A 20,262-nucleotide genomic window follows, 5' to 3' on the forward strand; every position below is an offset into this window, starting at 1 on the left:
ATTAACAGCAGAGCTCTGCTGTGGCAGTGTCACCCCATGGACTTGCACACACACACTGATACTCAGCCATGTCATTATTCACAATGATTCATGGCCTTTGTATCCAGAGGAGGAAGCTTTGGCATTTGCAGAGACAAGAGAAGCAACACAAGCAGGTGATAGAGATGTGCTTCATTCCTCAGGCTCACTCAGCTGTCATGTGGAAAGATGACTTGCTAGGTATATAGGCTGAGTTATTAAACATACAAGTTTACTTCTGAAAAGGAAGCAAGGCTTATTCATCAGAAGATTAAATACATTGTTCCTGACCTGACCAGATACTGAGTATACTGAATTATTTAACTTCCATTAGATGCAGGGAAGAAAAGGATTTATAAACAGAAAGCAATTACAAAAAAAAAAAAAAAAGGAAAGAGATGGTTTCAAAAGGGTCTACACATCAAGTCTAAAACACTGCCTGATCTCAACAAATTAACATGTTCCTAACTGAACATCAGTTACAGTAATGGGACATATTTTAATGGACCCTTATTATTCATGATCTGGAAGAGCTTTACACAGCTCAGAGATTGGGGACAGGTTGTTAGATACGAGTTTACCAATCTCTGATTACAGGGCTCGACTGTGATACTGTAGTGCAGTCAATGGTAGTACAGGACAGCAAGCAAAGCTTTCAGTTGAAGTGATAAAGTCTTTGACTTACTCTCTTAACCTGATGCATGTGAGACAGTTAAGGATTGCATCCATATCTCTTTTGAACTGAGACAGAAGTGGTTTTTAATGTTCCAGCTAAAGAGCTCTAAGTCCTGTGTTACCTACCTTACTGATACTTAACAGCAACCTCAGTGCTTTAGTGCAACCCCCTTCCTTGCCACTTTGTCTATAATGATAATGAGGTGTATATATGATATACGTACTAATTTATTCCAGTGTTAAATAGTTGACTATGTGATACCTACTTTTTCAAAGTTCTGGCAACTTACCACTTTGTCGGTACTGCAGATCTGCTCACGTTCCTTTCTGAACTCAGGGTTTAAGGTTTCTGCAGACCAAAACATCTCTCTACAGAGATAGTTGTAACTAGTGTAATCAATGCTTGTAATACTTTGTTTGAGCTACCTTTTAAAGGGTAGGGCTAGTAGTCTTAGCACAACATAAAAATCGGACCTGAAGTGGGTCATTCTCTCATTAGATTTCCACAACTTCACCAATGCTTTTTTTAACCTCTGCTTAGCTCTGTGTTACCTAAGACTCATTGCTTTACAGCCAGTTTGGAGAATACTATGCAAACAGAAATGACTACACTCCCTCTACAAGAGAAGTACCCTTTCTTTCCTCCCACACATCTACGCTTCTAAAATTGTTTGTAGTAAGCATAAGGGCTATGGTATTTATTTTTTATTATAAACCTCACATTTGGGAACACTGCTTTCCAGAATCCTCAAAAACACACATAAACCTTGATGTTGTGTTTTGGGTTGTAGCTGCTGCTTTGAAATATAGTAAGGTTTCTCTTCAACATTAGGGAAAAAAAATGTTGCCTTCCATCTGTATCACTAAGTAATTTTTTAAAGAACTGAAAATGGAAAGTAAGGATGCCCTTAAAGTTCCAACTTTGTATCGTTAAGTTGTAATGTTTCTTCTTTTTGCTGAACAGAGCAACCAACTTCGCAAGTTTATTACCTTAATTGTTCTATAAACTCATTTTCTTACTACTTCTTGAGAGCCTTTAAGACCAATAATAATTTTAAAAACCACAATGGATTCTCACTGACCATATACAAACATACATACTGTGGAAGCATTGAGTCATACATACATGGGAAGCAAGGAAGTATTGGAGGTACTGTGAAAACAGTCCTAGATACTTGACAATTTTTGACAAGGTTTGTAAGTACAACATACCTCCAAAATACTCATTATATTGAGTATTTTTCCCCTACTTTCTTCTCTTTCTAATAAATAAGACCTTTCCTCCTATCCAAGCTGCATGCAGAAATTACACTAGGTAGTTAACTGATCAACTCACCTGTCAGTGAAGATGAAATCTCAGGCACCTGCACGTTGGCTTTGCTTAAGCAGCACTCCTAACTTTCCTGCATAGTGTTTATTATGCTTTTAGCAGGAAAAGGCTCCTGCCTGTGCCTAGTAGTGACAAAAGACAATTTGCAAAGGGACTGATACAAACTGATATAAACTGTGGTCTTTGAGGGCAGGAAGCAGTTGGGGAAGGGAGGGAAGAGGGGCAGCAATAACATTAACAGTAGTGAATGATTTACAATATCATGGCTGACTTCAAGAGTAATAAAGGAGATTTCTTTAAAAAAAAAGTCTCAGAGTCACAAGGTCATGACAAAAAAAAAAAAAGAAAAAAGCTTTCTCTACCCCAAAGACTGAATTTTGGTAGCGTCTTGCTGTTTAACACTCTTACAGTTTTATAGAGTAAACAGCACATCCACTAGCCACTCATAAAGCAAGTTAAGGATAACAATTCCCAGAAAATCAAACCTAGGTCAAGTTGTGAACTAGTTTTCCATTATGAACAGGCATTCACTGAGTTACATGTTTCACAGAAGTAATTACTCTTTAACTTAAGGGCTGAGCACAGGCAGGGGAAAAATTCCTCTTGACTTTCAACATTTAAACATGTCTCATTTGGACCATCAATGTGATAACAGAAACCATACAAACATTATGCTTTCTTCATGGCATTAAGTCAAAGTACCAAGGAATCCACCTGCAGAGAAGGGTCACCATTTTACTCACTCACAATGCTTTTAAGTTCTTAACATTATAATTACAATTAACATTAACAAATCATGTTAAGCACCTGTATCAGCTGGATAGGCTGCAAAGGTTGCATGTGTTTTTCCTACTCCAAACTAAAATTGATACAACAAAGCAATGTTGCTGACACTGTGCCAGGACCCAATCTTGAACTTTCAGCTGTGAAACTGGATTGCCTGCTGTACCTGTCTGGGTACATGTCGACACTTTATTTTGGACAGCAAAAGGTTGTACAGGCAAAACAAGCGATGTGAACCTCAAAATAAATTCAGCTTGATATCTAGGCATGTATGAAGTACCTTTTCTCTGGTGTTCTGGTTTCTGGAAATTGAGGTGAGTGCCTGCAGATGTGGCAGGGGAGGAAATCAAGTAATACACTTCTGGCTCTCCCAAGAAATATGAGGGGAGATTGATACAGAGAGAATAGAAATGATGGAAGAAGCTCAACGTGGAAACAAATGACTAAAACAGCTACCCATGTCAAGAAAATAACTGTATTAAACATAGTAGAAGAACGTAAATCCATTTGGCAAGGACTCTTCTGGCTGTCATTAGAGGTTAGCTTAAAAAGTTAATAACCATAAGCATAATCATTCTTCAGCACAACCACAAATTACATTTTGCTTTACTTCTGACCACATAACAGAGACAGGAATACGTGACAGAACAAATAATATGCTTGACAGATTGTGATTATATATATATTAAAGAAAAAAAAAAAGCCTGTTTTTCATATATTGATCTGCTTTGACTGAAGAACTTGTTTGATAGTTCTTGGCACTTTAGAAACAGACTGAAGAGAGCATTTAAGATGGAGTCTTAATCACTGTGACACTTTCCAAGGTATACTGCAGAAAGCTCACATTTTCTTTGTTGCTTTTTATGGCAATTATAGTACCCAAAGCTTGGCTAAAACTTTCTCTGGCAGTAAGATGTCATTTCATTTAAAACATCTGTGCCTGTGTTGCTAGTAACTGGCTGAGCTGTCCATTATGTTACACCTGCCAATATTTTGCAGTTACTTTTGACATTGTTTGCTGAAATGTCAATTTTGAAGGGAAGAAGGGAGGGGAATTCATAAAAACATACTCTGTTCTCTAAAAACCAAACCCAGTACCTCTTGTTATACTGCAGACTCTCCCTTTACATAGCAATTATACATGCTCTTTCCAAGATGAAAAAAAAACAAAAAAAAAACCTTACTTCTTAAGTAATCTTACTTTTTAAATGTAAAGCGATTTATGTTTAAATGGGTAATTTCTCTACTAATGAAGGACATTTGAATCTAAATTGTACCCTTAACTACTTCTTATCAACAGTACTGTTAAAAATGTCATACTTTTACTGAAATAATATGATTAATATGAAATAATAGAAACAGACTCTGAAGTGGTAATGATCCAGGAAAAAAAAAAAAGTAAGAGGAAGATAAATTGCCACATAATATCAGATCCCATTTAAGAATCCATCTCTGATCACAGCAGACTACATATTTCAGACGAAGAATTAAGAAGTGCTACATAAGAAAACAGAGGAAGGGCTGCTTCTAACATTGCTGGTAGTTTTATAATCTGGAATAGGAACAATTCTATTATATGTAAAAATCGGTCTACAGTATCTCCATGGATGTTACTCTAAGGAAACAGTTGAATTCAAGAAGATTTGAGACAAGCTCCCAATAAATTCCATGCTCTTACATGTCAAAATTTAGTTCTTAAATCTTGTTGCTTTACAAGTTGCTCCTCTATGTTGAGAAGAGGGAATCTATACTTTTCTTACTGCTTGTTAGAATAGCACGTCCAATCTCATCTATGTTTATGCAGTGGTGACAAAGTCATACTTCAAAGAGAAAAAGTGAGAACAAGTATTGTGTGAGCTAGTTGTTCCAGTTCTCCTCTTCCTCCAGTCTCTACGTTCTTCATTCTCTCCATTGCACGGCAGTGTCTTTCCCAGCAGTTCTCCCTTTTGTCATACATACCCTTAGCATGGATACAATACCTCAGTGGAAAGCTAGGTTTCCCATCCAGAAAAAAAATATATATATATATTTTAATGCTGCAGGTAGGGTTACCCACTGAAAACACTTCAAGAACATTGAAGTTCTCAGGAATGGCAGAAACCATTCCTGAGGTTCTCACAGACAGCTGGCTGACCTCTGAAACTATTCAAATAGGAAAAGTCCCCCATTTTTGCCCAGGCATTCCTATGCTGCCTTTAACCTCTTATTGCCTCTATTCACCCCCAAAAGCAACAACACAGCTCCAGCTTTCTCTTTCTAACAGCCCTACCACTCAGGCTGCTACAGGCACCCTACCTCCAATCTCCACTGGTTCCAGCTCTATAGGCTATTACCAAAGAAAAGTTGTAGAAAATTGATCTGGTACTACTAGGATATTTAAGCATCATGCAAAGCTGCATTAGTTTCACAAATATTACTTTAATAGATAATTCTTATACACTGCCAAGTGTTGAGGCTTGTCAGATACTCTTCTTCCAGAACGGGAGGCCAATTACTACCTGCTGGGAGAAATTGCCAATAGCGTCTCATACATTGGCTACAGCAGATTTGAAGGAACACTTAGCCTAGGCTTCAGAGGCCCTACAGGCACCAGCACAGGCCATTTTGTGTGGGGTCACTGCCTTCATGGAGCTGGAGTTCCTCTAACTGGCCTTTTTCAGTCTGGTCAGCAATAGTATAGTAACATTTGCTTCACATTGAAAGAAACCAGGTAAAAGGTTACAAGTGGAATATACCTGTGGCCCAGATTTCAGTTTAATAGCTTTCTAGTATTTGACTTTCTTATTTGGGAAGCTGGAGGTATCTGCCATGTGTTAACTCTGAGGATTCAGCCTGTGCAGCAACCTCTTCCAAATGCCACCCCTAAAGAAATGCTTTTTTTGTTTGCATCGTCTTTATAAGCTTACTGTCCTTGCTCCACTTGTAGAAGGAAGAATTCACAGCTTTTCTGTGAAGTTGCTGCCTTTGATGATCAAACATTTCCCTACCCATCTCATCTCGTTGCAGGAACTCTGGATTTTTGCACCTTTAACCTGCTCCTACTGCTCCAGATAATAAGGGTTCAAAATGTGTTATGTGAAATACCGCAGATTCATATATGTGAAATTACACTTTTTTAAATGAAGTCTCATACTTTATACCTTTTCTATAGAAGCAAACATACAGAGCACATGTACAATGCAGCTGAAATACTTCAGATCAAACAACTCACTCCTATCGTTATACATGTATCCTTGTCATCACTGTCAGGGGTTCCTTGATTAAAGTATACAAGTGTCAAAACATGGAGATATCATTTGAACATTTAACTTATCAACTTCAAACCAAACACACTTTGCATTACAACCTTGTGATGGCAAGTTACTTTGTTTAAGAAGTTTTTTTCCTTGGCTGTTGTTACAGGAGACTCCTGTCACATCTCTTTGCTACAGATGCATGTAATCCTGATTGTGCAATTTATCACATGAGATTTTCAGCCCCCTTCTTATGGTAATCCTTCTGTGTTTCAAGTCATTGATGATGAGAAGCAGAAATTTGCAGAACACAGGATTCTCCAACCGAGAGCAGTCTATTACAGAGAGCAAGAAGAGTAGAAGGTATGAAAATCAAAGCTCCAAGGAGATACATTCTGCTTCCAAAGCTTCATCTAAACTTTAATTTGGCAAGTATTTGCAGAGTCGCATTGTCCAAATGTTGTGTAGGCATTAACTTAGTTTAGGTCAGCTACTAACATCTCAGCCTAGAGTTTTATTTGTATAGTAACTCAGTCTGCAATAAGCAGAAATGTGCACAATGTTGCTCAAAATCTGAATTAACTGTGGCATAAAAAACTTTATATATTGTAGTGTTTTTCTACTAGCTATTGCATAGCCATCCACACCCACCAAAAAAAAAAAAGAAGTATCAGTCAGTAGTTCATCAATAGCAACATGAGAAGACATTTGTTGAGTTTGGTGCAAGTTATGATTCGCAGAACTACAGCAGATTGTGCTCAGCTTCACACCATGACTATACGCCCAAACTGCCTTGACAAACGTAATAGAACAGTTTGTTCTGTTCTGAAAGTTGTCAGATTACGTTATTTAGGTGAGATCATTAAATTCACCTCACACTACTGATTTTAGCAAGTTTTTACAAAGCTAACTCAATGGCTGTCATCATCATTCAGTATGCTGAATCACTAATGTCCACACAAATACTTTTCTCTTAATATTCTTTAGAGATCAATGTTAAAAAAAAAAAAAAAAAGCTTTTGCTCCACTTTCTCCATATTAGGAGAGAGTCAATTTGCCACCCAAGAAATGTATAGGCAGTTCAGCTGCCCAAACTTACCTGTTCCAAGAGGAGTGGGGCTTGAGACATATATTTGAGGGCAACAGGCATAGAAGTTCAAAAGCTGGGAGCTCCTATAGCTGCCAGTTTTATTTCAGAATGGCTAGATTTGATTTATTCAAGGATTTCAAAGCCAAAAGAAACAAAGCAATTATCTTTACTCTCCCTATGCAGAATCAAGGCCGCAGACTTTCACCTAGCTATTACTGTGCCAAGCTAAATACATTTTCATTGAATTGAAATTATTAGAGACATCCAATCTTGAGACCCTGAGCTGATGTTTATATTATGGTGGGATCCAAACTAGGGTTTTGGTTTACTTTTTCATTTATATTTTGGCAGGCCTAGCTGCAACAGCATCCCTCTGCTAAGCTTTGTACAAATATATAGCAAGCACATCCTGGTCACAAGGAGCTGATTGTTTAATACACAAGACAAGGAAGGGCAGGGATGGGGGTGGGGGGAGTGGAGATAGACCAGTTTACAGATGTAAAACTAAAACACAAAGAGATTGATAGCCACATTCCCGTGTCTTCCACTCCTACCGTAAGAACTGTGTAAACAAGCACTAAGCCCCTTAAAAAATCTGGCTCCAAACAACTTGTCCCAGACCACACAGGAAACCAGTGACAGAGCACAGGATGTTTGGGTGCCTTGGGAAGAAAACTGCCACTATGATCAGGGCTTTAACAGTCACTGCATAAATACCGCAAGAGCCCTTCTCTATCCCAAAGCATTCACACTCTGAGAAGGCAATTAACTTAAGAACAAGGCAAGTATTCGTAACACCTCCTGAGAGCCTTTGGCATGGCTAGGTTTGGCCTCACTTTTCAGCTATGAGGAGAAATCACCTATCAAAATTGCATACAAGTAAATGGTAGTTACATATAACAGGTAGCAGAAAATTACTGATTTATGTAGATAAATAAATACACACCATTTTTTTTCCTCTCTTCCACGTTTTCATTTATTGTGTAGAACAGCTGACTAGTAGTCAAACTTAAAAAGTCTGACATTTTATTACTTTATAAAAAATTAATTAAAAAAAAATAAGCACAGCCTTCAAGCAGATTGTTCTTCTGTTTCTTGTATGATACATAACACGAGGGGCAAGAAAACTCTCAGGGAAAAAAAAAAAGTTTTCGGGGGAGCACACCAGTAGTGTACACAGTACCTCCTGACTGTGTTTTGTGACTGGTGTACAATCACGACTGTTAAGAACACACTGGGGAATTCCAAGGTGCAAAGGACTCTTACATATTTTCCAGATTAGCAACGCTTCTCTGCTCAGCAGCCACATTAGCAGACACCTGATGGTGCAAGCCAAGCAAGTCACTGTGGGAGGGATCCAGCTGGCAGAGCAGTAAGTGCCTTGCTGCCTGCCAGAGCACAGGTAACCCAGGAGCCACTATATGCACCTTTTGCTCTCCATGGATCAGATAGATAAATTATGATCTTATGTTAGGTTGATTAGAATTAGATTCATGCACCCCTCTCAGATGCTTCTGAGCACACACACACACACAAAAAAAAAAAAAAAAAAAGTTGATATCCTACCAGGAAAGCCAAGCTGGCTTCTCCTACAGTCCATATAGCTATATGGAGTTTAACACTGGGGCTTTATGAGCTTGTTCAATTAGTGTAATCCATGGCCTATGTACCATCTAGCTGAAGAACCGGGCAGCTTCTCCCCTTGCCAGCTTGTAGTTTGTCATAGGTATGGAAAGCCAAGGGACTCGTCTTGGGTTGTGCTTATCTGTTCCACACCCCCACCCTCAGTTCTCAGCTGCTTCTGCTGGTAATTGTTAGATGTTGCCTTAGAAAGCTAATGCATTTTTACAAATGTATTTGTCACATTGCTCATTTCACTCGATAGTTGTATACAGTTTACAGGAAGCAAGTTAAACAGACCAAATTTCAAATGGGAAGCCAACAACAACAAAGAGAGAGAAGCACGCATGCACGCACTGAGCAGAAGAACAAACGGCTATTACTCAGTTTCATGGCACTATAATTTCACATGGAGCAACAGGTGACAATTTATGCTGCAGAAATTAGGACAGTACTACGAATAAATGGAGAATTCTTGTTTCTTTGCTGTATTGCATCCCCCACCTTTACAGAGGATATGCTAAATTAGGGCTAGTGGATCAAAGCGAGGGAATTCAAAAAGATGATCACTGAATTGCAGGCTTTACCCCAGGACTCAGAGTTGCTATTGCATGAGATCACCTATGAATAAAAACAAACGACCTAAAAGTCTTGCCAGCTGCCCCACCCCTCTCCCTACTTATTTCAGACAAAGTCATTTCCTTTTAATTACGCAGCTTAGCATATGTAGAAATACAGTTTCTTCTCCTTGTAAATACATACCCAAGGTTTGATCCCAATTAGATTATAGGATTGAAATAAGGCTGTAGGATCTTCCAGCAATAGGTCAGAAGCTTTGAGTCTACTGGTGAAATTTTTGTTCTTGACAGATCTAGGCTCAGGTGGGAACTCCAACAATTCATCAAGTCGTTACATGAATGCTCTGTGATACAGCCAATAGGCAAGGAGTTGTTTGCTTTGGTGTGATGGCAAGAGGACTGGCACAATAGACAATCGATGTTGTTAGCAATTTAGACTAGTAAATTAAAGTGTAAACTGAATTAATACCATTACTTTTTAACTAGAGGTCAATGCAAATTAAAGTAAGAGCCAATATTTTAGAATTAACTTATATACTTGTGAGCTCCCATTTAAAACAGGTAAGTATTATATGCTTCCAGAGAAAGAGAGACATTAGAGAATTCATTCAGAGCAAGATTGGGATAGAGCTAGTGTCAAATCCCCCAAGTTTTTAAAGACATTAGGCAAGAGACAAGTTCATCCAGCATTGTGATTAAGGCTAAGCCTGCTCTTGGGGATGCCATCTGTCTGGCTGCTCCAGAAAACAGCAGTCCTACTCCTCCTTTGCATCAACACTGCTACTTATCTGGTCTTAGAGTGAGCTGGCCCAGGCACCAATGAGTCAGTGTTCACCTGTGCTGGTCTGTGGGAAGTAATGGCAAGGTACAAGAAGTGGGACTATGCCATTTAACAGCAGGTAGCCATTAGAGCAACTTAAATGTAAAGCAAGACTTTACTGAAAGTAAAATGGAAGTTCCCCATCTCACAGGTATGTTGTAAAGAGGAATACAAAGATTATTAAGTACTTGGATTCACAGAGCTCCTCTGATAACTTGAAGAGGTCTTTGTCCCATTGAGCAAGCTAAAGAAAATGGCTGATTGAACTGTTTACATTTTTGATTCCAGTAACTGTCATCCAGAGTCTTTTGTAAGTACATATCACAAGGTTTAGAAGAGCCTCTTCTAGGCTGCCAGAATATTCACTGGGTTTCCAGAGCATTCCATACTTCAGAGTCACCCGTAAAGTAAGAGGGAGGCAGCACCCAAAGGTACATAATGCAACTTCCAACCACGTTATCAGCTGGCTTCCTCCTGAGCAGACTGGCTCAAACAGTGAAGTTCATTCATGCAGGAAAGGGACTCCTACCATTACAGCACACACCTCCTATAAAATTCCTTGAAAGGAATACCTAGACACATCCAAACCTAAAAGCCTTTCTTCCCCATCACCACGAATCCAAAACATCATTTGCTGCAGCCTATAAGACTTTGCTTCAATTTGCTGAAGTTTTTAGTAGTTCAAAACCCTCATTCAGCTTTGCTACCACTCCTTGGCAGGTACCTCAGTACCTATGCTCACATAGCAGGCACTTTAAATAAAGTTCTTGAGGGTGGGAAGGTAAGGTCAGTGAAAAGTGAAGTGAAAGCATTTGCTCACAATAAAATAAATAAATAAATAAATAAATTTACTTCAGTTATTAATGCTAGGACAGAATATAAATAACTACCAGAAATCTAAATAAACTGGATAGCATGAGATTAATCTTGCTGCAGATAAGTACATGAAGAGGCATTTTTGGAGGAGCCATTTAAAATTATTCATGTAGACTGAGTTTTAAACTAACTGTAGTTTCTTAGGAAAAGTTTATGCATGATCCTGGACTGTTTAATAAGGATGTTTTCTTGAAGTCCAGAGATACCAAGAAAGCAGATAAGATACTGGGCTGTACTTAGAAGCAGATGAAAATATGGGAAAATATTACAAAACCAATGTATATATGTTTTATATTAGTACATGGCCTCGACTTTACTCTGGAGTTCAGTTTCTGAGAAAACTGTCTACTGATAATACAGAGTAGAAGAAGAAGGACTGAAAAGAATTCAAGAAAGAGGGTAAAGCATGAGTGGAGAAGGCTTCCACGCAAGAAGTAGAAATTATAAAGATGTAAGGTCAAATTAGAGTAAGCTTATAGTGGTAGCAGCAGACTATGGAAATATCAGGAAAGGGACATTGTTGACATAGCTCCTTTTTGCTTCTCCAACCACATTCCATTTCCCACCATGGGATCTGGGAGGTAAATTAGGATCTTATGAAGTATCTTATAGGCTCTTCTATCTCTTTTCCTACAGTTCCAGGCAGAGTTATGCTTACTCTATGATTTTTATCTATTTTCTTTTTCATCCAAGTACACCACATAGAATTTGTGGTGCAGAAGTCTGACATGCCTCAGCTGCCATTGCCAGAGAGCTCAGTTATTCATACAGGAGATCCTTCAGTGACCATCAGATTGGGTTGACTAACCAGTTCTTTGAATTCAGACTCATGGCTTTTACAGTAGCACGACTTATATTCCTCCACTGTATGTGTTTTGGTGTTTCATCCACTTATTTTGCATTTGTTTTTCAAGAGTGAACTTCCCCTGCAGGGACTCACAACAAAGTTTACAATAGCATGAACATGAGCAGTTTCTCAAGAAGCTTATCTGCTCTGGAAAAGAGAAAGCAAAGGCATCTGACTTGAGACATAGTGAATTTCAAAATTTTTCCTTCCATAGGATACCTTCATAGAAACCCTTCAGAGACAGTCCACCTAACAGATATTCTTTGGCCACAAGTTGAAAGTCGCTATGATCAAGAATTAAAAGGAAGCTGAATAACAGCAAATAGTGCAATTGAACCCAATTAACCATTCTTGTAAGGAGGTGGGGAGGACATACAGAGGCAGGGGGAGATAGAGAGAGAGAGAGGCAGGAAGAGGTACATTCTAAACCAAACATGTTAATACTCAATAAGCCTTCTACTGCAACATATAATTAGCTTGTTGAACACATTCCCAGAGGATATCGTTGCACTAAATAGTTTAGTGGATATGACTATAGATATTCCTTGTTTTTAATGTACCCAAGGTAAACACTATTTTATGGCTTCCAGGAAGACAATACCCAGCTTGCACTTGTGCTGTAAAGCCCCTTGTATATCACCCACCAACACAGACACTGTGCAACTAATTTTAATGTGTAAGCTCTGCATTGGGGTGTTTCGCGTTAACCTCTGTCAAATACATGGTTTTGGGCTAGGGAGAGTGTTGCCAGTGTGGTAATTTGTGCCTCCCTAAGATCTACCCAGTAATAATGATCCCCTCCCTCCCTTACTTAGTAGGATACCTATTGCCATTTCATAGTGAAGGCAGCCAGAAATTATTCTCAAGTTCTTAAGATTTTGAGCAGTCTCCCTTAAAAAGGAAATCTATATCAAAGCAGAGGTGTTATCAGAGGAGTAGCAACAGCAGGTGGGAAGAGAACAAGAACTGTTTCTCCCTTGTCTTTCATTTAAATGTGTGGTTGGGTTTGTTTGTTTGGGGGGGGTGGGAATTTTATTTTTTATTTTTTTAAACAGACTGGCCAGCTCTACTTGTCATTTTTTAGCCATAAAGAGAGTTTGTTCAAGGTCTGTAAACATTTGACTGCATTTAGCCTAGAGATATTACATTTCAAGGATCCTTTTAATACAGTACAAATATGTTAAAGGTCAGAAGTATATGTGCTACTTAAACTCTATTTTTCCAATTTCTAATAGCTGCCTTGTTAACAGAGAGGATAGCGATGTGGTGTTCAGCACCCTTTTGCATGTTCCAGATCTCTAACTCACAAAGCTAGGGGCCAGTCCAACTGCTGCATACATCAACAGTAATACTTCAGTTCATATAGTGCTTAAAGAAAAACAGAACTGAATAGCAACAACAAAATAAATTGGTAAATAAAAGCACTGCACATGCACACCCACCCACCAGTCGTGTCTTATTTCACAAAAGAAGAAAGACACAGAAGGCCAGCTTAAAATCAGCTGATTTAAAGTTGTAAGAGGTTCACCATTATTTATGCTCCCAGGAAAGGCAATGACCAGCACTTAGCAAGTATGGTGCCCTCCTCCAAACATCCCAGACCACCCTAGGGTACAATATCACACAACCCAAAACGTACACAGGTTCTGCACCTTCTCCAGAGGTACCTGGCAATAGCTATGTCCAGAAACAAGGCAGCAGACTACAGCATTAGTAGCAGGTTAATAATTACTGCAGTCTTTCAGACTCTCCAAAGTATTTTAAACAGAAGCAATAAAAAAATATTAAAAGAAAAAATGAAAAGCAAACAACTCACCATTCTGGAAACTATAAGCCTTCTCCTAGATCCAAATTAAGCCGTGGCTCAGGACATCAGCACTGTTGAAAGAGCACCTATTTTTTGCTCCAGCTTTGAAAAATTCCAGTGTGCTGAGGGCTTGGTTAGCTGCTGTGAGCACACCTGGCGTGTGCCTGTCCCTTAGGGGTGCTGAGCAATGCCTGCTGGAACTTGCAGTCTAGCAGGTACCCGACACCACTTGTGCAAACAGACAGCAGTGAGCGAAGGAACTACATTACCCATAATTGCCTTCAGCTAGTTTATGATTACACCTGAAACCTGGAGAGGCGGTGTGGGAGTTTCGCCTTGGGGAGGAGAGATAGGCACACATGGAAAAGAAAAAGGATATGTACATTCCTTATAAGACACTAGAAAATGGTTAAGGTTTTGTACTTTCATGTCACGTTGCAGGTCTGCAGAATACCCTGGGAGGGGGACAAAGGATGGTTTTCTGATAAAGTTTGAGGCTGGAAATAATTAGATTTACAGGCAAAGAACACAGTGACCAAAATCGCATGAACCTGTAGGACCGGTTTGGGCATCTCTGTGCATGTAAGGTAATCAGACAAGTGGGTATGAGGAAACAAATGAACAAGGGGTGGCAATGGCCTGAGAAGATATCTACCGTTGAGGTGAGGCTGAGACATTCAGGGATAAATATTTCCTTTTGGGCTCTGTGACCTTGAGGAAATAGTAAGTTTTCCTAAACATTTTATTGCAAGTGCTGCAGTATTGATTTCAGCGTTTTGTAGGATTAGAGGGACAAAGATCATAGCCACAGAGAGATAAGATAAATGGCCTTTGAAGCAGAGTTGTCACAGGGAGTTGGAGAAGAAATGATTTTCCTGTCCTGTTTTTATTTGCTAGCAGTGTTTTTGTGGCATTTAAGATTCACAGATGAAGCTCTCCTTTAATAACAAGGGACTTTCAAAGCATGCCTCCAAAAATGCTGAAGTGTAAGCCAACAGGATAAAAAAGGTGGAGAAAAGCAGAATCCTGGTTGTTTATTGAGGAGATGATGTCAATACTAGAGGGCAATTTCCAACAAACAAGTTATTATTTGCCAATATGTGTGGTTTTGTTCAGTGAGGAACATTGTAGCAAAGTGGGGTCAAACTCAGCAAATAGTTTCATCTGGAAAAAATGAAGGGGAAAAGTATTAGCAGGAAAGGTGCCAACATCATTTCTACTAAGGGGTCAATCCATTGCAGCACCTACAACATTTCAATTCCTTCAGAGAATGAAACGCTTTCTTACCCACCCCTTAATCCAGAAAACAGACTTTCCTACCTGATTTTTGGGGATTTTAAGGTGGGAACCTCTGCTATTTCATACAACAAACTGAGATGTTGACTGTGACGGAGATGAAAAAAAGAGATGTCCCATCTCTAAGTGCCCTAATCAACTAGATAACGCTGTTGAGAGAGCTCAATTGTCCTGTCAGAGGTAGGAGGTCAGAGTAGTACTACTGAACAACACAGCAGGGATACTCACTTTGTACTAAAAGTGTTACATAAAAATTAATTGATTTCTATTTCCCCTGCTTCTGTAAAGATCTAGAGATCTAGTTTAGAAACTCAAGGTCTGGAAATATAGTATGTAGTTCAGATAAATTTCCATTAGACACAAGAAGGATATGGGAAACATTTCCAGGGATGCTTGGTGTCTTACTTGGAGCTGTTGAGAAAGCAAATAATAAATTTTTGTTATTTATATATATATATATATATACACATTTGTGTGTGTGTAGGAACTGTCTATCATGTGTCTCTAATACTGGTGACAATGGCACACCCAAACCTGTTGAAGCTCATTTTACACTAATACCATTATTTAGAAATGAAGATATTGGTATCATAAACTCTAAATTTCTAAATCTTTTCTATTATTTTAGATTGTTCTTTAAAATTTCTACTTAGCTAAAATACCTCAGACTTCATTTCTCTGGGTAGAGCCAGATGTTTTTGACAATCCATTCTTTTGATTCAAAGAACAATTTAAAAAACATTAATGGTATTTTACCTTAAACAGGAAGAGTTAAGTTTAGGCTGATTATTTTTAGCTTCTCTTTTCATAAGAATGAATCAAAGCTCAGTCAATCTAATATGATTCTCAGCTAGGAAGTTATTATAGAGGATATCTGTACCTGTAGCTTTGTGGGACCCTGCTGACCCACATAAAGCACCTACAGAATTCCAGTTCACCTTTGGGCTTCAGAATAGGGCTTGAGTATTTCCAGAGTTTATCTGGGTATTCTGTACAAGGGTGACCAATGATTAGTTCCCATATTTTTATTAAAGTCTTCTACTTCTCTCATGTTACATAATTGAGTTTACCTTTAAGGCATCTAAAGTAGGTGTTTAAAAAACAACACTGCAACCCTATTACCTCTCCAGAAAAAGATCTGACCCATCTGCTTCCTTTTCCAGACCGTAGTAACCCGTACTCTGCTGCAACTTTTCTTTGAATATCATTTGATGAGACACTGTAGTCTTCTGCAGCTTGACTCATTTTCATAACAAAGTCTTCCATAAAACACATTTAGACTGCTAGGTTTTAGGAATGCTAAGTATTATGTGGACAGTTAGTAAGCAATTTTGTGTGTTTAATTAACCACACTGTTTGCGTAGAGGGGAAACCCACAAGCTGTACATGGAGACAAAAGCAATAGCAGATGTTCACAGGCTCATTTGGCAATATATTTCTCACTTTATTTTTTGTTTGTGTGTTTGTTTGCTAAGCTCAATCCACTTCTCAGATATGTTTTTGTCATTGAAGTCAGTGGAATTCGGAGGAATATTTTTGGAAAGAAGTGTGGCTTATTATGTTAATTTTGAGATGGAAAGTTAGGAAGCTGAGAACACATGGTATAGGAAGGTATAGGAACATATTTGAGGTATAGGAAGCCCCAAATGAAAGCTGAACACAATGGGTCAGTTGATGTGAAAACATTGACTAGTGTAGCAAGGGCAGAACTGTTCCGCAGCAGCTTAGGCTGCCAACTTTGGGCACAAGCAACATCATGGGATACTTACCTCACTTTAGAAGCTGGTGATTGCCAACAAACCACATCCTTTGGCTTTTGCAACCTTACTGGTAGTGGTGGCAGGATCCTGGAAAGCTTGGGAGTGTAAACAGTTGCGTTCTGGCTTGATGTAACATAACGTATATGGGATGTGGCAGCCATGTCTTCACTTCTTATTTGATTACAGTATGGGCTTTCCATCTCAGTGATTTTTCCTTTTTGTTTGTTTGCTTAAATAATTACATATTTTGATGGCTAAAACCAGCAATGATTACAGGGTTAAAGGGTTCACTTCAGTTCTGTCTGTAAACAAATTTTGTTTTCAAAATACTGGATAGCTGGGCTTATTACAAGAATGACAAACACTAGGGTTTCAATGTGCATTACATATTGTTCTCATCCCATTTGTTTCAGTTGTTTCTAAAGCTGATGAGAAAGCAAATATGAAGCCCCCGTCCATTGTGCCAATAGAAAAAAGGCATTATAAATACAAAACTACATGACAATTACCTGTATGATGATTTTAATGAAAACTAGCTGTGGCCACTGCAACATCATTTATGCATAGGTGTGTGAGGGGTTAAAAAAAAAAAGAATATCAGGCCATTCTGTACATAAATAAGCCACTCACACATGGTCAAATACAGACATTTTTTTTCCTCCCATCAGTGGCAGAAAAGCTTCCATGACAGAGACTATCCTGGCCAAAAATGTTTACACATGGGGTAACAGCTTGTGTAACTAACTCCCAGTGAAATAATATTTAATAACCAAGAGATGTGTGGGGGTTAGAGCTGGTTTTCTGCCAGGTCTATGCTAGAAAATGTTTGATAGCGTAGCAGAAGCAGTTTGGGCTGGTTTTACTGATTCCAGAACCCGGAGTATAATCTATACCAGCAAAAGCACTGATGCTGCCAGCTCTGCATCCTTGTTAGGGCTGTTGCCAGTATCAAACATTGCCAAAAATCACATTCCTAAGGGACATTACTTACACTAACAAAAGTTTCTAATACAATGCGGGCTATACAAACACTAATGAATACTCCACCCAAGCAGGCAAAACCACCTTTCTTGATAAACAGTGACCCAAAGCAATCATAAAGCCTTCACCTGGTTTCTGAAGGGCAGGATACAGCCTTGTGCAACCTTAAACCCCAGAAAGACAGCTCAATGCATGGACAACTGTGAAGCAGGACATCTTTTAGACTTCAGTCAAGGTGAAGACTTGTTTAAAAAAAAAAATCTGTTTCATTCTGTTTTAATGAACATAGAATTGATGGCATCAGTATTATATGGGAAACAACAGCCAAACAGCCAAAGTCCACAGCAGAAATGTATAGTAAAATGGCTGAAGGCAATTGGTCAAACTGAAACAACACTGTGCAGCATAGAAGATAGTAAGGAAAATATACTGAGCAGCAAAAGCTATGTCTATGTTTATTATACCTGCTTGTACTCTGGAAAAAAAAAAAAAAAAAAAGGTTATCCACTGTGAGATGAATCAAGAACTGAAATTTATTTATAAATAAATAAATAAATAAATCATGAAGTCCAGGTGAAAACACAGTTGCTCTGTTTTGCATATATCAATAGCTTGAGAGAAATCAGGAAATCGTTGTTTTTTCTCTAGTACTAATCTTAGTGAAAGAATAAGTATACCATGGCCTTACGTTAATGAAATGTAATAATCTTATTATTACATTATTTTAAAAGAGGTGTGGTTTTATTTGTTTGCTTGTTTGTTTTCTAGTGAAGAGAAATTTTTATAGAGAATCATCTAAACAAAATATTAATGTGAACAGGTAACTGGAAAATTGGAACTGAAAAATACCAGAGCAAGAACTTTCCTGACTGGGGAGCATGTTTGCCAAAAGGAACTTGGAGGAAGGTCTCTGACAGTGGTAAAGAAAAATCTTTCTCACCTGAAATAGCAAGTGGATTGGAACTTGAGCCCTAGGGAAGGACCCACAAAGTATCTTTTGTGACATGGAAACATTTCCTTTCTGAAACTAAAGTTGTTTGGTTTCCTTAGCTGCTAGATTGCATTATGCAAAGTCAGTTCCTTAAACAAACAATTTTTTTTGGTGTTTATACCATTTTCACTCTGTCACTAGTAAACCTCTTTCATCCACAGCAGAATCTGCTGCTCTCTGCAGGGAAGAGTCACTCCATTCCCACAGAGAAAAGGCGCCAGGTGACCTCAAGAAAAGGAAAACAAATTTGGTTTTAGCATGCAAACCTTCAAACTCAGTCAATAAGGCACAGGCAAAGGCTCCTGTGGCCCAAGCTGTGTTTTAGGGAGACCCATTGTAGAGAAGTGCTTGCAGTAATGCCTCCAGAACCAAGGCAGAAACAGCAGTAGATGACAGCGCCACATAAGACTTATTCCTATAGAGCTAGACTGGGAAAAGAATAACAACTTTCAGGTTAAGAAATGTCTTTTTTTTTCCTCCTAGTTTCTCATTAAATCCCCTGGGCTAATTGATATGGATCATTTAACTTACATTGCATGTCACCAATGAAAATGTTCTACATGACAGTAAACAAAAGTTCTGCACATAGGAGTGGAAAAGCAAAATAACAGAGTCCAGGCCAAGGAGTTCATGTCTTAGAGTAATAAATGGAGAAGCAAGAAAAACTCTTCCATTTCAGAATATTTTCTTTTATTTTTAGAAATGATTAACACATTGTACTCAGCTGTACTTTGGTAGAAAATAACTGGTTACTAGAGAACTGAATAGGGTTTTTGCTGCTGGTGGTTTTAGCCTGATTTCCGTAGGGAAAAAAAAAAAAAGGCACATACAATCATGCCATGCCGTGCCTAAGTCTGTCTGTGATTGTCCATCCTCACCACTATTTTGGGAATCCATTAGCCATTTCGGCTCAATTCAATTCAATGCAGGGACAGAAATCTCAGATTTGATAGGATGCTGCAAGTTTCATGAAAAGATTCATCCATGTAAAGAGCGATAGTTAAGAATCTCGGTGGAGAAAATTTTACTGTATTATTAGACATCAGAGGATCACACAGAACAATCAGAGATGGCCTGTTATGACAGCACAAACTGTAGAAAGGTATCAGGGCTTGTCCCTTTTTAATGGTGAAGAATCCAGTTCAAAACACAAATTCATGAAAAAAAAAAATAGCTCCAGAAGTTCCACTTCCTCATAGGAATTAATTTTTATTTTTCATTTTGTTAGTCAATGTTCATGTAGGGGGGAGGGGGAGGAGGTATTTATGTACAATTATACAACATAAACATAAACAATTAGAATCTAATCTCACTGTAGATCCCAAGCAAGTCTACTGAATTAAATAGTATGTGCCTGGCTTTGACCATATAGTTTGTCAACATGGACCAGTTTTTCAACAACTACAATGTTATGAACTTGAAAGTCTGGCCACAGGTGCCTCACTGGCAGTCATAAGATACCAGATGCTTTTGAAAGTCAAACCTTTGCTTAGTGCCTAGCTGGAAAGCAGGTTTTTCTGAAAATCACATTTAAGCTACCAGGACATTACAGCATAA

At 38.5% G+C, this 20,262-nt stretch overlaps 1 protein-coding gene across 1 annotated transcript in view; it reads right to left on the reverse strand.

The window, feature by feature from the left end:
* The window catches only part of MACC1 (MET transcriptional regulator MACC1), a 33,042-nt gene extending 19,172 nt beyond the window's left edge, over window positions 1-13,870 (reverse strand). Inside the window, exon 1 of the mRNA XM_013171814.3 lies at window positions 13,687-13,870. Coding sequence (XP_013027268.2) covers window positions 13,687-13,689 — 3 coding nt within the window. The 5' untranslated portion in view covers window positions 13,690-13,870. The remainder of the gene's footprint in view (window positions 1-13,686) is intronic.
* Window positions 13,871-20,262: the final 6,392 nt, after the last annotated feature.

Source organism: Anser cygnoides, chromosome 2 (assembly GCF_040182565.1).
Source record: "Anser cygnoides isolate HZ-2024a breed goose chromosome 2, Taihu_goose_T2T_genome, whole genome shotgun sequence".
In the NCBI taxonomy this organism is placed as follows: Eukaryota; Metazoa; Chordata; class Aves; order Anseriformes; family Anatidae; genus Anser; species Anser cygnoides.